The sequence below is a fragment of the Pseudonaja textilis genome, chromosome 3, assembly GCF_049901715.1.
Source record: "Pseudonaja textilis isolate UNSWEBS1 chromosome 3, rPseTex1.2, whole genome shotgun sequence".
Taxonomy (NCBI): domain Eukaryota; kingdom Metazoa; phylum Chordata; class Lepidosauria; order Squamata; family Elapidae; genus Pseudonaja; species Pseudonaja textilis.
This window is the reverse complement of record NC_141992.1, coordinates 33,777,358-33,798,333: the sequence shown is the minus strand read 5'-3', so window position 1 is coordinate 33,798,333 and position 20,976 is coordinate 33,777,358. Positions and strand designations below refer to the sequence as shown.

Genomic DNA, 20,976 nt, shown 5'->3' with positions numbered 1-20,976 from the left:
CCAAATATGATATATCCCCTGAGAGCAAGGGATGTACCATTGAAATGGGATGAAAGACTTAGGCTTAGAATAACTTTATTATTATTTTGAATGTACATTAATTGGCATACATTAAAATGACATTTCGTTGCATACAGCTCTCAAAGGGTCACCACCTCCAATATATACAACATAAACATGACCAAAAAATTTAAATAAATACAAAAGTATGTATATACCCATATACATTATATGACACAGAGACAACACAGTCTTACTCCAGATGTATACATGTAAATGGTGAGAAAAACAAATCTTGTGAGTTTGCCAGACAGATGGCATAGGGAACAAAGCTGTTACAGAATCTGGTAGAAAAACTTTCAAACCTCCTCCCAGAGGAGAGCAAGTGGGTTTGTGGGGTCTCTAACAATGCTTTGAACTCCAAGCACATGGCATTTACAAGCAATATCCTGAATAACAGGAAGCGAGCTTCCTATAACCTTCTCTCCTGTCCATACCGCTCTCTGTATGGACTTTTTATCTGAGACAATGCTGCCACCAAACCAAACAGTGATGCAGTTTGTTAAAACACACTCAATGGTGCCTCTGTAAAAAGTGGCCAGGATAGAAGGAGAAAGATGTGCTCTCCTCATCCAATGCAGGAAGTACAGATGCTATTTGCACACTTCACTAAGGATGACGTGTGGAGAGACCAGTTTATGATGTTAGTTATTTGTACCCCCAGATACTTAATACTGTTGATTGCCTCTATAACTGCATCCTTGATACTGAGTATAGAGTATGACTATGCCGGCTCTTTCTAAAATCTACAACTTATCACATTCTGGAAGATGTCACCTATACACCTCCCTGACATCCTGATTCAGCCATTTGTTTTCAAAGGAACTGGTAAACTTTTGAGAGCTAGGAGTTCATTGTACTGAGAATAAACCCATATTATACCCCCAAAGCAGCTGGTACTTTGTTTTAGCTAAACTCATTTTATACAAAAAAGCACTGGAATAAGCTGAACATTTTTCTCTCCCGTGCTATCTTTGTATTCCAATCTAGTTATGAGCTCTAATTTCTATTAATGAAATACATGGGCTAAGGTCTGCATAAGATCCCTAAATCTACTGCGGTGCATGTGGATTAATGGGACTCTGATTAAAATGTACCATGATAATGTCAGCAGATTCAGGTTTTACCTAATGTAAATACCTTTTGTAAAATGGTAAAATATCTAATGTAACAAAACTACTTTATGAAGCAGTTTACACTCTTGTGTAAAACTACTCAGTAAAAGTAGGGTTTCTCCTAATATTTGTCTCTTCCAAACATGACTATGACCTAGTGACCTCTAGATTGGATTGCTGCAATGTCCTGTACTTAGGGCTGGCCTTGAAGATAATTTGGAAGCTGTAGCTGGTGCAGAATTGCAGGCAGCTAGCAGTGTCTATTTTTAGGGACCTGTGACAACTGCATTGCAAACTGCATCAGCTGCCAGTGTGCTGCTGGGTTCAAGCAGCCGTGGCAGTGCAGTGGTTAGAATGCAGTTTTGCAGGTTAACTCTGTCCACAGTCAGGAGTTTGATCCTGACTACCAGCTCAAGGTTGATTCAGCCTTCCACCCTTCCAAGGTTAGTAAAATGAGGATCTAGATTGTTGGGGACAATATGCTGACATTTGTAAACTGCTCAGAGTCCTGTAAAGCACTAGGGAGTAGTGTATAAATCTAAATGCTGTTGCTAATTCAAACTGTCGATAGCCACTCCTTTACGGCTTAAGGCCAAGTTATTTAGAGACTGTCTGTCACCAGTTGTCAACTGGCAGGCCCAGGAGACCCTTTTCTATCATGGGGCCTATCCACCTCTGGAATATAATGGCTCCTGACAATTAGATTGATAATTGTTGGCTGGGTGTGGAGAGCTCTTTTATCAGGCTTTTAGCTAAGATCAAGTATAGTATCTATGCTGTGGATTTTACATTTTTGTATATGTTTTAATTATTTTTATACTGTTAGCCATTCAGAATCACATATGTGAGAGGAATAGCCATATAAATCCATCAAATAAATAAATAAATAAATAAATAAATAAATGTCTATATTGGATTCCTTTGCTGAAATGAATAGTTCTTTATCTGTGATTGTGTTGCACCAATGTCTTTCTGTTGTTAATTATCAATTCATCAGCTCTCCACATGTATGCAAATCAAAATGTATGAAAATATTGCTAATACCTATTGAGTAGCAGGCAATAATTTATAAACCATCCACAATCTGTTGGATTCATTCAAATTCAATGTTTGCACACAGAGGATGATACGCTGAGTGAATCATCTACAGAAAGTTTGTTTTGGAGTGATGATGACTGCAGTAGAGATATTGATGTAACAACCAATCCTGATGAAGATGTTGAAGATGATGATAATGACTTTGAAATCGTTCGCTGCATTTGTGAAGTAGAGGAAGAAAATGACTTTATGATTCAGGTACAATGTAGAAGATGAGAGTATAACAAGAGAAATTGCCAGTCCCCAAAGAAATGCAAACAGGAATCATAAGATTATTTCAACTCTGTCCTGGATAACTAATTGGGAAGACTTCTTGATAAGTATGGTTTTGCAATGGCCAAACAGAATGACCTTGAGAGACAAGAGAAAAAAGCTGTCATGACTCCAATTGAGCCCAATTTTTTTCTTGCTAAGTGAGACAGTTGTTAAATGAATTGTTTGCCCAGTTGTTAAGTGAATCACTGCAGTAGTTAAGTTAGCAACATCGTTGCTATGTGGATCTGGCTTGCCTATTGACTTGGTTTGTCAGAAAGTGGCAAAAGGTGATCACATGATCCCAGGACACTGCATCTATCACAACTAAGCCAGTTGCCAAGTGTCTGAACTTTGATCCTTTGACCATAGCGATGCTGCAACAGTCATGTGAAAAATGGTCATAAGTGGTTTTTTTTTCAGTGCCATTATAACTTTGACTGGTCAAATGGACTGTTGTAAATCAAGGACCACCTGTACTAAAGCAGTGGTGAGATAAAGGAATCTGTCGGAATTGTTCTAGGCAGGATCCTTTCAAGTTCTCAAAAAGATAAAGGGAAACAAGGGGAAAATGCATCCAGACTTGGAAGACTCTTGTAGTGTAACTTCTAATAAAAATAGTTTTGGCCTTCATACTTTTGGATTCCTACTCTCTGAAGAGCTGACAGTTTTTCTCAACTTATTGTTGTTTTACTTGTTCTAGGTATTTACTTTAGTAAATATAGACAAATGCTTAAAAAGTTCTTTGTATTATTTCTGTCCCCCTGCGTTTCTTATGTTTTCATTTATGAATAATGATTGTACTACTTTCCTACAAAAAAAGACAAGAACTTGTTACCCAGCAAGCTGAAGAAATAATCAAAATTATCATAATTTTAAAACAGTAATGATTTACAAGCCTTAAATTTGTTCTCCAATTCAGATTTTCCCGAGTTGAAGAAGCAGTCAGGCTTTACTATCTATAACCTAAATGTATCTGTTTGTTGTTGCTTCAGAAATGTTAACAATAAGATGGAGCATGGTCAAGAAAAAAAACAGAATGACCTTATCTTGACTCGCCCCGATGTTACAGAGAGAGTTTGAAATAGTCTAAATCTCTTGTTTAGCTTACAAAACAGCAAATTGTGCTCACCTGTTTGATCTAATTTTCTCTAATATTTAACAGTGTGAAGAATGTCTCTGTTGGCAGCATGGAGTTTGTATGGGTTTACTAGAAGAAAATGTACCTGAGAAATATACGTGTTATGTTTGTCAAGATCCTCCAGGTACAAAGATTTCTAAGGTTGCACAGTCGTCTAATAGTATGTAACAATTATATTATTTTATGTATTATTGCACTGCTTTTTGATAATTTATCAGCATACCTTAATTTTTCAAGTATTTGATAGCAAATTGTTTAACTTACCATAATAGGCAATATGGGGAATATGCTACACTGGTAATATATTTAATAATTAGTGAAATTTACATACTATTAATATTTTTCTTTGAATTGAAAGCATGAATTTATCTTGTTTAATTAGTAAAAATTGAATTTATCCAGCTGCTTGAGTCTCCCACTATAGTCCTAGCAAGGAGGAAACTGCTACCACCAACATAGGCTTATCCTTGTTGAATGTTTAATATTTCTGCATAACAGTTATCTAAAATGTGATCTGTTCTCCATACATTTTTTTCAGTAAATAAGTGTAATTTTTTTACTCATTGATGTAATTAGTTTCTCTTTATAGTTTTGGACTCGTATGCAAAAATATTGAAAATTCAAAAGCCTTCACAAATTTTTATGCAACATTATATAGAAAAATAAAAAACCCTCTATTTTAAAGGATTTGTATATTATTCCTAATGTTTTCCTGTTTGTGTCTGAAACTTGATTAAAAGTACCTTTGGGTCTCTTAAGAGATGACAGAATTAGGAATCAAGATCTGAGTGAGAGGGAATAATGCAATTGATATTATTGTGCTTTCTTTAATTAAAATAGTTTTAAATTCACAATTTTACTATTTTTTATTAATTTATTAAAAAGATTATAATTAAAATTAGCTTATTGTAGCTTTTGTTATTATTGAAAGTTTCAGATTTGGAGGTTAAATTTATATGTCAAATCAATAGGCAAGCTTTTGCTGTTTATTTTAAAAGTGAACATATGGTCAGATTACAATATGGCTAATAATGAGCATATACTTACTTTTATTTTTAATTTACTTCCCTGTTGTTGCTTTAGGCAAGCGATCCAGTTTGAAGTATTGGTATGAAAAGGAATGGTTATGCAATGGCCACATGCATGGTTTAGCCTTTTTGGGAGAAAACTATTCCCATCAAAATGCTAAGAAAATCGTAGCTACACACCAGCTTCTTGGCGATGTACAAAAAGTGATAGAAGTGCTACACGGACTTCAGTTGAAGATGAGCATTTTGCAGTAAGCTATATTTGGATGTATTTGCTTAAATTATAATGGATGTATTTGCTTAAATTATAATGATACAATTCAAAGAATTAAATACAATTGAATTTCATAAAGCTATAACCTAACATATAGATATTGCATGCACATCAGTTAGTCCAGGATAATATTAAGCTATTTTTACAGCACTTCCCCTCTTATGGTCCAACTTGTGGACACCTTTTGTTTTTCTATCAGTAGAAAAATACACCATATACACCCAAACCCAAACTAGTTGGAAGAAGCTAGTTTCAGGCTGTGAGTGGAATCATAGCAATTGATTCTGATAAATCAAACTTTAAATGGTTAATAATTTGTTTTTATAAGATACCAAATAATACTGATAAGAAATAGCAAGCTAGTAAGGTCCCCTGCATTTTAATATGTCTACTCCCCCCATCTACTGCTCCTCTTTACCACTGCCAAACGAAACTTGATTTGCAGCATTTGTATATGATTATATTTATGAGAAATAACTGAGGTAGGAGTCACTAATCATTAAAAGATTGTTTGAAATAATAATTCATGGGGTAGCTTTTCTTCTTACCATTTATAGGAGCCTTTGAGAAATATTATATGGCACATAATTTGGAAATAACTTGAACACATGCTTGAACTTGTACATCACACATTCTTTGAAGCCATTATGAAGATTTGTCTTCCATTTTACAGTGTTCTAAATACTTACTGTATGATTTTTAAGAATCTTCTTTTAGTGAACATATCATATCAACTGATGATCTATGTTTTTAAGTGTTAACATTAAATTCAGATAGGTCCATTTATGTCAGATGATGTTTTTACTTATTTTGCTTATTCAGTTTAAGATAATGGGGCTGATAAATAGTAAGAGATCTCTAAAATGCACATGTCAAGCGCTAACACTATCCTGACTTCTCTGAAATCTGATAGAAGATTCACGTTGGCTAGTTTCCAGCTATTTTCAGATGAGTTTAAAAGATAAAAGGTATAAGCTGAGTTCTATTAAAGATTTTCAGTGTTAATTTCCATGTATTGATCTTCTTAACAGAAGCAAGGAGCATCCTGACTTGAAACTTTGGTGTCAGCCTTGGAAGAATGTCAGAATAGAAGAAAAATCTCATACCGCTAGACTCGTTCACATTGAAGAAAACAGTTGCAAAGAAGAGACCACAAGTTATAGAACTTTTAATGGAACAGTTGAGAAACCTCCTACTAATACCTTTGTAGAGGAATCTTATATCACTAGTGAGCATTGTTACCAAAAACCTCGGGCTTACTATCCTGCTATAGAACAGAGACTTGTTGTAGAAACCAGAAATTCGGACATTGATGATGATGTTAATAGGATAAGAGAAAATGGAGACGATGCCGTAGTGGAGAGATTAGGATGGGAACTAGATAGAGAAATATGCAAGGTGGAAAATGAATCAAAACATAACTACTCTAAGGTATGTTTTACTGAACTCTTTATTGTTTTTAACATTACAGATGGAAAGTTGGAATTCCTATGCTATTGTAGTGATGATTACATTAGTTGGGTTCATGTAGCTAAGGAATATTGTGGAGCGAGAGGAGGGAGAGAGCCGGGGGAGGAGTGAAAATGAAAAATATATTGCTAATCAGCCCTAGCAAGTCAAATAAAATGATGCAAGAAAAAATCCTTTCTATCAGTTTTACAGGAACTGAACTTTATAAATTCATTGTTAGGGAAGCTAAAGAATTAGCATAACATACATATGTTAATTTATTCCATCATTCATTTATTCTATTTGTACTGTATAACCCACACATCTCAATGCGTGATTCCAGGCAACAAACAAAAACAACTTCAATCACAAATACAAACAATAAAATACACAGTAGGTAACTAGCTATTCTTTGCAACATACTTGCTGATTATCAGAGGATGTCTGTGGTGTTTGTGTCTACACTAAATACAAGATTGCATGTGTATGTACTATACATGTTTATAACTTACAATATTAATTTGTACTTCATTCAGACAGCCATTATCATTCAATCTTTTGAACCAAAATATTAGGAATTAAACATATATAGCAATACCACTTAAACTTATATACTGCTGCACAGGGCTTTAAAGCCCTCTCTGCGCAGTTTTACAGAGTCAGCATATTGGCCCAACAATCTGGGTCCTCATTTTGCCAATCTTGGAAGGATGAGTCAACCCTGAGCCAGCCAGGATCAAATCCCTAGATGTGGGCAGAGTTAGCCTGCATTCTAACCACTGTGCCACAACAGCTCCCTATATATAATTTCTTGAACTGTTTTTCTTTAAAATTGTTCTCAGTTTATAGGGAATGTTAACTTACACATTTTTTTAGGTAAGAGAAAAAATCACATCAGAAGAAGATGCTGAAGTGAAATTGCTTGAAAAAGACAAGGATGGAATTATGAATTCCCAGCTGCAGTGGCAGCTTAATCTTTTAACCCACATTGAGTCCTTGCAAGATGAAGTTACCCACAGAATGGATTCAATTGAAAAGGAACTAGATGGTAATGGTTTTTTTCTGCTACAAATTTTAACAGTTTAGTTAAGGTCTGTTCAATTGTTTTTTCTTGTGTTCTATTTCTTACATTAAATCTGTTTAATCTAGGTTTTTCACTTGTGTATATCTATCCAGAGTTCATTATTAGTTTTTTGTGTCTTCAAAACTGAAATTTTAAAGTTACTCATTACATATCACAGGATGTCTTTCAAATATTACAATAGGTTGGATGAAACTATTAGCACGCAGGCCTGATGCAAGGTAGACTTCTATCATGTATAATATTCCCTTAAATTTAACTGCAGTTTTCCATACCGAAATAGCTTTCTAGCTTTTGTAACTAAAAGAGGCATACTCATTCATCATATTTATATAGCCAGCCTTCTAACAATCAAGTGAATTAATATTGCTGATATAAAAAGGAGATAAAGCAAAAAGGAGTTGTTAATTAGCCAGGAACCGCCCCACTGTTTTGCCAGTCCTGAGGCTTGCTGATAAACAGGACTGCCTGAAAACTAAAACAGATTAGGCCAGCCTCTGTATGTGGGAGGGAGGTGTTCCATCAAGTGGGGGTAACAGCAGAAAAGGCAAATTGCCTAAGCTGCCAAATACAGTAAAATTGTTGATAGGTACTGAAGAAAGAAAGTTGCTTATGTTTAATAGCAACTAAACTTCTCTGAAATACAGTTGTTCACTTTATTATGATGATATAAATCAAATGTGTAGCGCTTCAAAGAAAATGTAAGCCTTAAGTTTAATAGGAACTATTCACAGATTGCAGAACTGCTGAAATCATTACAGGTAGTTCTCAACTTACAACCTTTCACTTAGTGACTGTTCAAAATTACAACAGCACTGAAAAAAGTGACATGACCATTTTTCACAGGTACCAGTGTTGCAGCATCCCCATGGTCATGTGATCAAAATTCAGACTTTGGCAACTGACTCATGTTTATGATGGTTGCAGCGTCCTGGGATAATGGCATCATCACCCTTTGCGACCTTCTGACTAGAAAAGTCAGTGGGGAAGTCAGATTCACTTAACAATTGGACTGATTTACCTAACTGGCATGAAAAGCTGTAAAATGGGGCAAAATTAACAACTGCCTCATTTAGCAACAGAAAATTTGAGTTCAATTGTGGTGATTGAAGACTATCTGTAACTGAAGCTTATATTTTCAGATGTGGTTTGCCTTTTTCTAAGTCTGAAATAAAGTAATTGGCCCAAAGCCACCCAAATAGCTTCATTCTTAAGTCAGACAGCATCAGTTCCCTGATTTCAAGATTGCTATCTTAAAAGACTACAGTGTCTCAGATACACCACAAAGATATGTGGCAGTGACCTGACTTGGATTTTATAGTAGTTTTTTATGGGTATTTTATATACGTGTACTTATGTTGACAGAACTTTCCTTGTTCTGTCAACACCCTCCACTCAGCCACCATATATCTTTGCTCCCTCTTCCATCCCAGTACTGTGCATAGACCAATCCCTCCTCATTTGTTCTGTGCTCAGATTAAAACATTCCAAACAAAAGTTTTGATCTAGGCACACATAATAACAATTCACTACTCTATGTCTATATTTGGGGTGCTATTTTAAATTGCTTGATAGTTAATATATTTTATTTAAAAGTATCTGAAAAAAATGATGCCTTTAAAGGAAAGATTACACTATCCTACTGAAACTCTTTATAGCTAATACAAATCTACTTAAATGTAGCCATCAGTAACTTAGACCTTTGTGATTATTGTATACCTTCTCTTCTCTTACAGTTTTAGAGAGTTGGTTGGATTATACTGGAGAGCTGGAGCCACCAGAACCATTAGCAAGACTTCCTCAACTGAAGCATTGTATAAAACAACTTCTCACAGACTTGGGCAAAGTACAACAAATAGCACTTTGCTGTTCAACATGATACTAAATTTCTGCTGGATGGCTGGAGCCTGTCATATGATGAGCACTCTCTATTTTAATGGAATAGCATGCTTGTTGCATGTGATGCAGAATTGACTTCAGGGAATTATTTAGGGGCAAGGGTTACTCTTCATAAAAGAAAAGAGATTGCCCTTATCTTTTGTTCAGTTGGCCTTTGCTAGGCATTTTTAACATTATGGAAAGGGATTTATTCTTGTCTTCAAAATGTAGGAGCAGGTTGGCAAAGGATTTTTTTCATTCCTTGTATCAAGTTGAAATAACCATTAATGTTCTTTGCATACATACACTGACAAAATTGTGCCACTGGAGAAAAAAAGTTTTAAGAGCCAAAAAATAATTAGTGATCCAAGGCTGTAGATAACATTCTGCCTAGTTTATTTAAGTGACTTAATGTGTCAGAAAGACTCATACTTTATCCTAATAGTTTATGCATAACTACAGTATTTAATCAATAGAAGATATTATTTTCAAGCCTAGCAAGTATGAATGTCTAATTTTATAAGTAAACTGTTACAAGAGGATTGCATATATGATCTGAAACTAATCTACTATTTTAAATAGATGTAGTAGAAGGTCCCAATTTGGTTGCACTTCTTTTCCTAGTAAATTATCATTTTCCATATTTATCATGACATTGTAGCATGATTCTCATGGTACTGGGACACCCATTTATGTTGAGCTTCTGTGCATTCTTGAATTTCTAAAGCTGGCCGTGCTGTGCCTCCCATGTACTGATGACATATCCTGAATGCAGGGTATAAAAGTGTCTACACAAGGAAGGGTGTATTACAGATTCCGATCTAGCCATGGCCAGTGATGGTCATGGTATTGTTTTCTTCCCTACTGTTAATAATTGCCATTCCGGTTATAGTTTGAAACATAATCCTGTTCAATATTATAAATGTTTTCATTGTAGATACTTGTAAAGTGTGGTTTTGGGAATCAGTTAATTTTATATTTGTGTATAACAAAGAGTCTCGAGGTCTATGCATGAGGTACTGTTCCCAAAGGCAATGGGACATTATGTTAAACAATGTTTTTGAACCCCCTTTTTGTACTTTTTATTTTTAGTTTCCTTACTAGCATTATTTGTGAGATCAAAGTGAAGAAATGCTGCTTACATTAAAGCTACGTTATATAGTAGCTTTTCAAACGTTGGTGTATTGTAACTATTTTATATGTTTAAGAATATCATTTGCCTGCAGATCATATTTCCATCACTACTTCCTTTTTGTTAGATAACATCTGGGACAAGAAATTACTTTGAGGTGGACAGAATAGGGTATTTTTGCATTGGATGTTCTGAATGTTGGATTTTTCCTACCTTGATATTGGAGTTGTTTTTGACACCACCAAAGTTTAAATTAAAGCACATTTGTGTGTTGAAGACCTGTTTAGTGTACAAATTGGTAATTATGAATAAAAATCCGTAATGTTTATATGCTGCAGAATTATGTAGGTTTCAGTTATCTAGTGTTTGTCATAGAAGTAACATTTTTCTGACCATCTTATCTCATTCAAAAAGTCTACTTTTTTTGCAGCCTGACAGAGACTTTATGCCAAGACTAATTTCAGGGAATTATTGGTCTCCAATTATTTGGCTCTTATAGATTATTAGTATAGCAGCTGTACAGCAGATAAAATTATTTTGCTGTAATAAATTGGAATAAAGTTTGTGATTGTTAAAAGACATCCAGTTGTCTCACAATAACATGGGGAGTTTTCTAGATAACAAGATATCGCTGAAAAAAATACTTCTCTATTGTTTATCTGTAAACAAGTAAGAGCTTTTTGTTAAGGCTTGAATAACTTATATTTCCAGCTATATCCCTTTAACATTGAAGATAATCCTAAAACTAGAGCCTGGCTTAAACATATGTAACTTTCGACTTGTTACATATTGTAACTGGTAGAAATTCTAATTAGCATAGCCAGTGCTTAGGGACACTGAATTATCATTTAACAACATCTGAGAGATCAGCGCTTCCATATTCCCGAAGTCTGCTTTGTATGAAACTGAGAGCCAAACAAGTTGAATGCTAAAAATAACTACTCTATTTTTGTGGGCTTTGGATTGGTTTCCTGATTGTTCAGGCTATAATGTAGTTACAATATGAGAATATATGTAACTCAGGATTGAAATACAGATTTCTTGGCGCTCTCTGAACTTGGTTGCTTGCTTGTAAACATTTCATTACCCAACTAAGGTCAATTCTAATCAGATTATGAAACATTTGCAAGCAAACAACCAAGCTCAGGCATCTCAATGACTCCACTATAATTTATTTTTAATTTTTTTATTTGTATTCCTCCTTTATTATTTTTATAAATAATTCAAGGTGGTGAACTTGTGTGCTTTGTTTAGTTTTAACATGAAACCAATGTATTATGACTTTATTAAGCAAACCATGCAGCTTATGAGTACGGCCAGAAGCTGCCATAGGTTTTTGTGTGCCTTTTATATGCCATTTGTGGACACTATATATAGAACCACTTGCATTTCCATTCTACTTTTGGTGGCTCCATTCCTATCATTCTTCCTCTCAGACCAGAGAAAACATCTTTCCTTGCTTTCCTTTGTTTCCTGAACTGTTGACATAAATGTTCCAATGCTCCATTACAGCCTGGTGAAACAATTATTTGGTTTATTGTGAATACTTCAGTTTTTCCATTACTAATCAATTATGAATTACCAAGTGCAAAACCTGTAGGGAAAATACATAAATAAACTTACACAGACACACATACAGAAAAAGATGAAAAGTATAACTATGATAACACTGATTTATGGATAACCACTTTGAATCAACTTGATAAAAATACCACAAATTCAACAAATCTTGTGTTCAAGCTTGATATTCCAGAAATACTTCCAATATTTCCTTTATGTATCTTTGGTTTGCCTTCCTTTTCTGTTTGGTGTGCCCTGTAATGACAGGTCATCGGTCATAAACAGGTAAGTAGTAACTGCTTCGCGCAAGCCAAGACTGATGGGTGAGTCTTCTGTTAGCCGTTCTTCTGACAACAAGTCCGAGCTAGGCAGAAGAAAACATTTCTGAGCAGCATGTTAAAAAAACGGCTGGGTTTTTTTTATTATTTTATTTTATTTTTTTCTAGTAATGCAGGCAAACAACTATCAGCATATTTGGCTTCAGTACACCAGAAAGTTTGCTTTTGCTAATGGCATGGATTTTTTCCTTGTAGCAACAAATGCAATACTTCCTTGCTGCAGTGGTTTATGTTTGTTACAGCTAAGGATTCTGGAGTTTCAAAGAAACAACTAGTCTCATGGATTGTTTTTAAAATGATAATAGAACCAATGTAGAGTGGTGGCCCCCAACCCTTTTGGCCACCAGGGACCGGTTCTGCTGAGAGGGGTTTTCCATGGACCAGAAGGGGCATCGTTTCACGTGCTGCCTGCATCCTGCGGATGGGGTTTCACTTGTTTGCGCAGACTAGTTGCTGACATGCTGCAGACCAGTGCTGATCTACTGGGGGGTGGGGGGTTGGGGAGCCCTGGTGTAGAGTACTGGTTAAATGGTTGAATTAGAACTCAGGAGACCTCAAAGTCACCTTCAGCTGCAGAAACTCCTTGAGAGATTGAGTCAATCATAGTTTTTCAATTTGCCAGTTGCACAAGTCCTGGGAATAACTGAAGGAGTGCTAGAACATAAAATGATGCCCTTGCTGAGGTAAATCAAGGTCATTAAGGAATTGGGATCTGAAAATGACAGCTGCTTCCAGGAAGCATGGGAAGCAGTCCTGAGCCCTCCAGGTCCTGCTGGGGGCAGGAAGGGAGGCACCACCGTATTCCCATGGTCTATCATAAGGGTGAATGATCAGTGGCACTGCCACTGAATGGTCTTAACTTTGATAAATGATCTCATTTCCCAAGGGCTGCCTGTACTCATGTCTTGGTACTTGTCTGGATTATTGCAATGCACACTTGAAGACCATTGGACACTAAGTAGTCCAGAACTAGCAATTTCGAGTTTCAGATTATTTGCCTATGTAACACCTGTCAGTTTTTCATAAAACTTAAGGTATGTTTTCTTCCATGGGCTGGGGAAACTAAATTGTGCAAATATGATTTTGCAAAACATAAGTTTGTTACCAAAATTTGAACAGTCCAGCCAGCCATATTGAGTTCTTCATAAAGGTCGAGTATAGGTTGAATATAAAATATAAAATAACCTCTTAATCTGTTGCCAATTGAAAGATTTCTTTACTTCCACAGGTTTGGGAAGATTATGAAACAAGCTGGAACTAGCTCCTTGGATGAAGCATGGTGTCTTCAAACGGCAACATAAGCCATCACTACTTTCTATTAAAGAGAATAAACATAGATTTTCATATATAGGGTTTTCTCAACCTACTGTATTTCAGTAAAAAAAATCCAGCTGCGAGAGTCATGTTGCTTTTTCAGCTTTTTGGTAAAAATGCATTTTATTTTCTTGGTGAAAATATCCAACTTTAAAAATAATTGTTACAGCATGATCGCATAACAGACCTAGACTTTTCACCACATTCTTACAAATCTTGTTTATTAAATTTCTATAGCTATCTCAGCCAAATGACTGGGTGGCTTAAAATTCTAAAACCATACAACAATCAAAAACATTCCAAAAAGAAATACATACAACAGCCAATAAAGTTAACCAACTAACAATATAGCCAAGAAATGGCCCATAATTCTGAGCCTCAGGCTGGACACAAATAACAAATGGTAGAACTGAATAATATATTACTCAAAGGTCAAATTATTAAAGAGATCACATGAAGAGCTGAAAAACAACCATGAACTTCCAAATTCCCTCCTTTGACAGGTTTCTAAAAAGTTGGTATAAATATACCGATTTTCCCAAATGGTCACCATTTTTTATCCAGACTCCATATTTTAAATTATAATAAAATAAATGGCAATTAGAATTCTAGAAAATTGTACTCTCAGAATCAAGAGTATGGTGTACAAAAGTTATTTTTCACTGAGAAAAAGCCAGGAATGTGGAATCTTTGTAACAGATCTTTGGCCATTTCCACCTTACCTCCAAAGGTTTTTTAAAAATTTGCCTAGCGGCCTAACATGCTGTAAAGCAATTCTGCCTCTTTTTTTCTAACATGCACATATACAGAGAGAGCCAAAACCAGAAACTGAAAAGAATATATAATTTTCTTTATAATTAATTAAAAAATAATTACCAGAATAATAGTCCACCAGTTCATGCAAGCTTGGGAAGGTAAGGCTGGGGGAGATATAAAGCCAGCTGTTTTCCAAACAGTTAATGCGGTAGTGTTTTATACAATTCCAGGATTCGTGATTTGTACATCTGATTGATAAAGAGTAGCAACCTGTTTTATCAGAATAAAACAATCTGTAACATATTTAGACAGAAAACAAGTCCACCCAATCCTACTGCTAACAGATTAAATAAATGTATGTATTTCATTAAATACTCTTGAAAGCAATGAGATTTTTTCTCTGATGTTTAGAGTTGTGCTAGTATCCTTAAAACTTGCATTGTCTTAGTTGAAGAAGAAACCTTAATTATTAAATTCAAATCCATGGTAGACCATGCAAAGCTCACACACTTGATGTACCTTATATTTCCTCACACGAATAGAACTGGGAAATTCCTTTGGACATTGTCTAGAATCCATACCTTTCTTTGCTTGTCTCTTTCTTATGATGAAAGAACCTTCCTGGTTTGCAGGCAACAGCAACAACTGCTCAGCTTTGGCTCGATCAATGCCATCATAGAGCCACCTGAAGTCAAAAATACTGCAGGGGTCAGTTACCTATGTAAAATACGTGTAAATTAAGGGGGAAACTACTTTCCTTGAGGGTTGAGGATCTCTTGGAACACAGGAAACATCCCCCCCGCAATATTCTGTGATGTTACTTCAGATAGAGAAAAACCACAATGCTTACCTATGTGAAATTTTAGCTATGTTGTTGCTAGGTACACAGCATTCTTTGCCAGTTGCTACTGACTTGACTTGACACCATTCACTGTCTCTGTGGGAGAAGAAATGTAACTTAAAGCCATGATCTCAAGGAAAACTCTGCTGTACTTCTTGAAAAAGTTCCATTTTCTTTCTAAAATTCTGATCAAGGAGCAAGCTTTGTCAACAGAAAAATGTTCCACAATTATCCCTTTCTTGAGACTAGATTGGCACCCAAAGAATCCAGACTAAGCATAAAGGAGGGAGGGTAATTTAACCTTCTAGGTGTGTTAGGTTTACAATCCCCAGGCTGACCAGCTACATGGCAACTGGAAATTTTGGGAATTATCATATTAATGAAAATGAAGATCAAGTTGAGAAAGGCTGAATTAGCCCTTCTAACTACTCAGAGGAGACCTCAAATAATTTAGGCCAGCAGCTCCATTATTTTTTATTAATTTACATATTTTGTGTATGCTATTTTAAATTTTAAATAACAGTAACATTAAACATAAATGCAATATTGTAACATGTAAAAAGGAAAAATGGAGAATCAGCAGCTAATAAACTAATTTGGACAGCTAATACTAAAAACTAAGGTTTGACCATGGATGTTTTCAAAATTGGATTTCCCCACAGTGGGGATCTCCCTCTTGATGACTAGCATTAATATTAACTGCTCTGCTTGACGCATACCTCAGGTGTTTTGTCCCTTGTCTGTTAATACTCACTCAGATAACAAACACAGCTGTTCCCCCATCCTTAGTACTGGTTCTGTGTCTCTAGAAGGAAAATCACTGACTGCAACAATCATGGGGAAACTGGCATCTGCAGATTAAAAGAAAAAATAAACACCAACCAGATTAATCCGTGATTTTAATCTCTCAATATTTGAAGTATTCTTGCAAAGTGCTTGACATACTATAATGTCTCATTTTAAGATTATCTCACAGCTTCCTCTAGACTAGAATGTAGAAACTGATGTTGATAGAAGATAGTTCCCAACAAAATTGAACCATTTTATTACAACACCAAATAGTTTCCTGTTCATTTGTGGTCAACAGAACATTTCATTACAGCACTACATAATTCTAATCCAGGATTCTACAAAGCCATATTTTTTATACAAACATACTCGGATTAAGATATTTCCCTTAGTGCCCGCCCCACCAGGCTGAAGCACTCAAGTGAGAATGCCAGACAGCACTCTCTATAGTCAGGCGCTACGGATGGAATTCCCTTGTTGTCTTCACTTCATCTTGTCTACTTCAACTTTTCATTTTCAGCTGTTTACCTGCTAGTTAAAATCTTTTAAAACTAGTTACCTGTTTTTTGCATCTATTTTACCACAACTGATTATGAGTACTCATCCTAATGGCTATAACTACAGTAATTAATATTTTTGCTACTTATTTTATCATTTAATTCTCTAACAATGATACTAGAACTGCCTCTTGTTTTTAAAAGTCACTACCACTGCCATTTTTTTTTCCTGCTAAACCAAACAGTCTCTCTTGTAAAGTACAAAGATTAATTAGAAACTTCCTGTGATCTTGACACTATACCTCCGTGATGAAGCGAAAACCTGCAGTCTTAGTGGCTCATGTTTAGTCTGTGATCTACCAGGTTCTTCTTCTTCTTCTTACTACCAAGTCTCTAGGCAAGTCTCGTACTCACGTATCTAGTTTTTCCTAGCTAACTGTACAATCTTCCATTTCTCACATTTGGTTGTACTCCATTTGACTCTTGAACTTGTTTTCTGGATTGTTAGCAATTTCCTCCCCCGCCAGTTTTGTGTCATCTGCAAATTTAAGAACATTCCTCCTATTTCCTCTTTTATAAAGATGTTGAAGAGTCCTTAGGTCAGGACAGAAACCTGAGATACCTTCTTCCATGTGGATATAGACCCATCAAAGAATCCAAATTGGCCAACTGCAAATCCATCTGGTAGTGGGATAATCTGTCCCACATTGTTCCTCACTGCCACATTGTGGGGCAGACTAAATCGTTATAGTTGCTATGTTCATGAGTTTCATGTTCAATCAAGGATTTAGAATTTCTCAACCAAAATTAATAAAAGCTGCTAGATAACCATGGAAGTGCTAAAGACTTCCATTTCCAAGTGCACACAGAACCAGATCATAGTACACGACATACAATTTCACAAACAATATGTATGTATATTTGTATGCATATCGTGTGACTGTAATCTTTCAGGTAATAAATCACATGACTTGTTATGTATGAAAATAAATCATTGCATATAAAAATTAGGTGTCCAGAAGCCTATAAATATTTCCCTGTTTCTTTTTTCTCTGTCCTGCAAAATCAATATGATGAAGCATCGACTAAGGAGATAAAGATTAAATCTCTCCTTTGCTGTTGTAGACAGACATGTTGGTGTACTGCTTAAGTCAGTAGACTAGAAACTGGGAGACTATGACTGTAGTCTGGTATAGGCACAAAATCTGTGGGTATTTGTATGGATTGTTGTTTTAAGACTCAGATGGTAGCACAGCATGATCCCTACCTGGCAGGTTTATGCTATAGCTCTGACTGTGCCTTGTGTTCAGTTGTGGGCTTGTCTGGTTAGCAATCTGTTTCCTCTTACTGGGCAAGCTTCCCATCACAATTTGTTGCTAACAGCAATCTTCCAGAATACCACTCAGAGATGCCTATCAACAAAAGGCAGAAAAGAAACATACAAAATTCACATTATTGTTCTTGAAAACTGTTAGGAAAATGCAGGAGAAACCAAATGCCATTACAATTAATCAGCTGCCATTTTCGAGTTTCTTCTAAGGTAGATGTTTTATTAGCGTTGAAAGTATTAAACCATACCACAAACAAGAAACAGTAACCTCTGACAGCAGGGGGAGAGAGAGTAAGATGGCCAATTCTCCAGCGTGGATGGATGAATATTGTTCAGGAATAGTTATCGGTCTTACATCAGTAATGTAATTAAAAAGTTGTCCTGAATTTAGGGCATAATTAAGATGGCTTCCATCTCAAAGCCTTTTTTCCTAAGAATTTGCCTTTTTAAAAAAGCTTCTTGCCCTGTAACGTGGAAGGCATGAATTTAATAACTGATACTGAAATGTTCATGTTATGGTAGTAAAAAAATTTTTTTCATTTATCTGCTACTAGCATAATCCTATGAATAAGTTCAGAAACATCTCCAGTGCTGAAAGCATCTTTTTCTATTGGAGTTTGTTAAAAGTTGATGGCTCTTTCTGGAATAAAAGTATGAGATTTTATGCTCTTCTTCTTCATCCTACTTCTCTGGCTTCCATTGCGCTACTCCTAGCAATCATCTTTACATTTTACTACACAATAAGAAGCTATACCAGTCCGTGAGTTTTTGTATGATAATGCAGTTATTTTTAACTTTCTCCATTTAAAAAGTACTGTAGTTAAGAGTACAATATCTCATATTTTTGTTTAACTCAAAATGGTTGCACTCACCTGTCATTATATCATAGCCAAGTCTTCCAATAGGTGATGCAGGGAATTCTTTCAATGTAGCAGCTCTGGAAATCGATGACAATCACCAGTTCTAACCAAAACACAATTCATATGGTGCTCCAGAGAAACCCCAGCCTTTTTCTTCAGTGGAAATTTCTCAGAATACAAATGTCACTGAGTTGCCTGCAAACTATTTTTCTATTGGTTTGGATCTTTTGCTGCAGTCTTTCAGGCAACCGTTGTCATGCAGTATACAGGGCCAAATTAATTTCACAACAATTGTTATCTTGATCCTTCTTCATGCCAAGTAAACCCAAGCATGATACACGGCACATTAGAATAGCTTTTTATAGCTTTGAGTGCATGTTATTAAGAAGTGTTAAATTCTAAGAACTCACAGTTTAGTTTCCTTTGACGTAATGGAAAGGTGGTTGATGGCTGTTTCATTTTTCTCCACAGAAAACCACTGTGTGATAAATTATATCCCTAAGACATTGCTATTAGTGTGCAGCATTCTCAAAACAGTGCACAATGGTAGAAAGTGCACTCTGTGCTACAGTGAGATTGTTTTAAAATTATTTTAAGGAATTAAAATGATAACGTGAGCATTGCAAAGTAAATCTCCAAAACCATCTATTTCTAAGAAGGCTGTTAGGATTACATAGCCACCCAGTTATGAAAAGAACTTCTTGGTCGGTGCTGTTTTGCCAATCTTCCCCTCAGAACATAAAAGGTGGAAGGGATAATCAGTTTTACAGGGGTAAAATCTGTGGTAAATGGATGGTTTGTAGCTCATTTACCATGGCAACTTTTTGGCAAATTCACTGTTTGCTCTCAATAATTTCTAAAGTGTCTTCAGATTCCAAAGTGTGGGGATTAGTTCAAGTTAATAAATAACAAATTCTTACACAGGAGAAAAATGGAAGTTCCCTTGAAGGCAATTCACGCTTATCTTAGACTTAATTTATTCTTAAAGTGGACTTGAACTTACTGCAAGTGAAGCATACTCAAGTTTAAATATCTGTCACCATCATGCCACCTTAAAACTGGCAGAATAATGTTAATATGCCATTAGAGGCTTTGGTGTTTAGTCCTTGCTAGTCACTTATGAAGTCTTATCAGTCTCAGTATCCTAAATTATCATTACCTCTAGCTGAACCCTAACCCTGTACATTTCTGTGTGCACAAACACTAACCACATCACCAAGCTTCTGACAAACCAGAGCAACAATGATTGGAAGGAAAGGTGGAGCCAGAGATGAGTGACATTAACATATTTCTGTTCTTGCTTGGTTGGCTTTCTTAGATCTTGTACGTTTTGCTAACATTTAAAGCCAAATAAGTTTGTGAGAGTAATAGTCTCTTGCCCAATTATTTTCAGATAAGTTGTTTTCTCTGCAATGCTGTTCCAAAAAAGAATATGGCTTCATAATTTTAACCAAATCATACCAAACCAAATTCTTTGAACACACAGGCTACACACTTTTTAAAGCATATAGGATTCCAAATGAAGCACTTTGAACCATGAACAGTTAGAGTGCCTCAGACCTCCAACACCAGAACTTTAACCTTACCCCCACCCCTCATTAAACGAAAATTCCACTAAGGAGCTGTCTGACAGCATAATTAATCATAGCTAGAATTTATGCAAAGGAGAACTCACAAGTCATGTTTGGAACAATCTTGGCTTTTAATTTGCATATTGCACAATGAAAAGTAATGCGAGAGTAGGCTGGGGGGGATCAGGAAAATATGTGCACACTAGATATTAATACAAAATTAGAAGTTGATTCATACATGGTAAAAAAAGATACCCGAAAATTGTCTGATTTCTTAGATCCTGTTATTGCATATATTATTTCTGTTGAAAGTTTTATTAAAATTTGTTTTTTTTATTTAAAATGTGCTATTGTTCTTTCTTTTTTTTTAAAGAATGTTTATTTCTTAAGAGGAAAGAAAAATATACCTTTCTAGTTTGTTTTTGGCTAGCCTTCTTCAGTCTTTTCAGCTTTTAAATCTGAGTTCCATCTGAGGGGAGAAACATATTTTTCTGAAGAGAAGGAATAAATGCCTCTGTCCTCTCAGTTTTTTAATTTGCTGCCTCCTTTCCTTTTGCCTTTCCTCATTACATTTTTTAAAATTTGCTTCTTTACTTGACTTCCAGGATTTGG

At 35.5% G+C, this 20,976-nt stretch overlaps 2 protein-coding genes across 5 annotated transcripts in view; one reads left to right on the top strand and one right to left on the bottom strand.

Moving 5' to 3' along the window:
• The window catches only part of PHF20 (PHD finger protein 20), a 40,847-nt gene extending 30,011 nt beyond the window's left edge, over positions 1 to 10,836 (top strand). For 3 of the 4 annotated variants that reach the window (XM_026697682.2, XM_026697680.2, XM_087929203.1), the window contains 6 exons: positions 2,296 to 2,471; positions 3,691 to 3,826; positions 4,750 to 4,945; positions 6,000 to 6,399; positions 7,294 to 7,465; positions 9,235 to 10,836. In XM_026697682.2, the coding sequence (XP_026553467.1) occupies positions 2,296 to 2,471; positions 3,691 to 3,826; positions 4,750 to 4,945; positions 6,000 to 6,399; positions 7,294 to 7,465; positions 9,235 to 9,377 (1,223 nt within the window). In that variant the 3' untranslated portion in view covers positions 9,378 to 10,836. The remainder of the gene's footprint in view (positions 1 to 2,295; positions 2,472 to 3,690; positions 3,827 to 4,749; positions 4,946 to 5,999; positions 6,400 to 7,293; positions 7,466 to 9,234) is intronic. The other variant, XM_026697681.2, reaches the window with a different exon arrangement.
• SLA2 (Src like adaptor 2) lies at positions 10,502 to 19,168 on the bottom strand. Its single transcript, XM_026697683.2, has 8 exons — positions 18,806 to 19,168; positions 17,871 to 18,015; positions 16,072 to 16,168; positions 15,327 to 15,413; positions 15,058 to 15,161; positions 14,597 to 14,746; positions 13,592 to 13,721; positions 10,502 to 12,432 (listed from the first exon to the last, which is right to left on the bottom strand). Exons 2-8 carry the CDS (start codon positions 17,965 to 17,967, stop codon positions 12,282 to 12,284), a joined length of 816 nt encoding a protein of 271 aa, XP_026553468.1. The 5' UTR covers positions 17,968 to 18,015; positions 18,806 to 19,168; the 3' UTR covers positions 10,502 to 12,281.
• Positions 19,169 to 20,976: the final 1,808 nt, after the last annotated feature.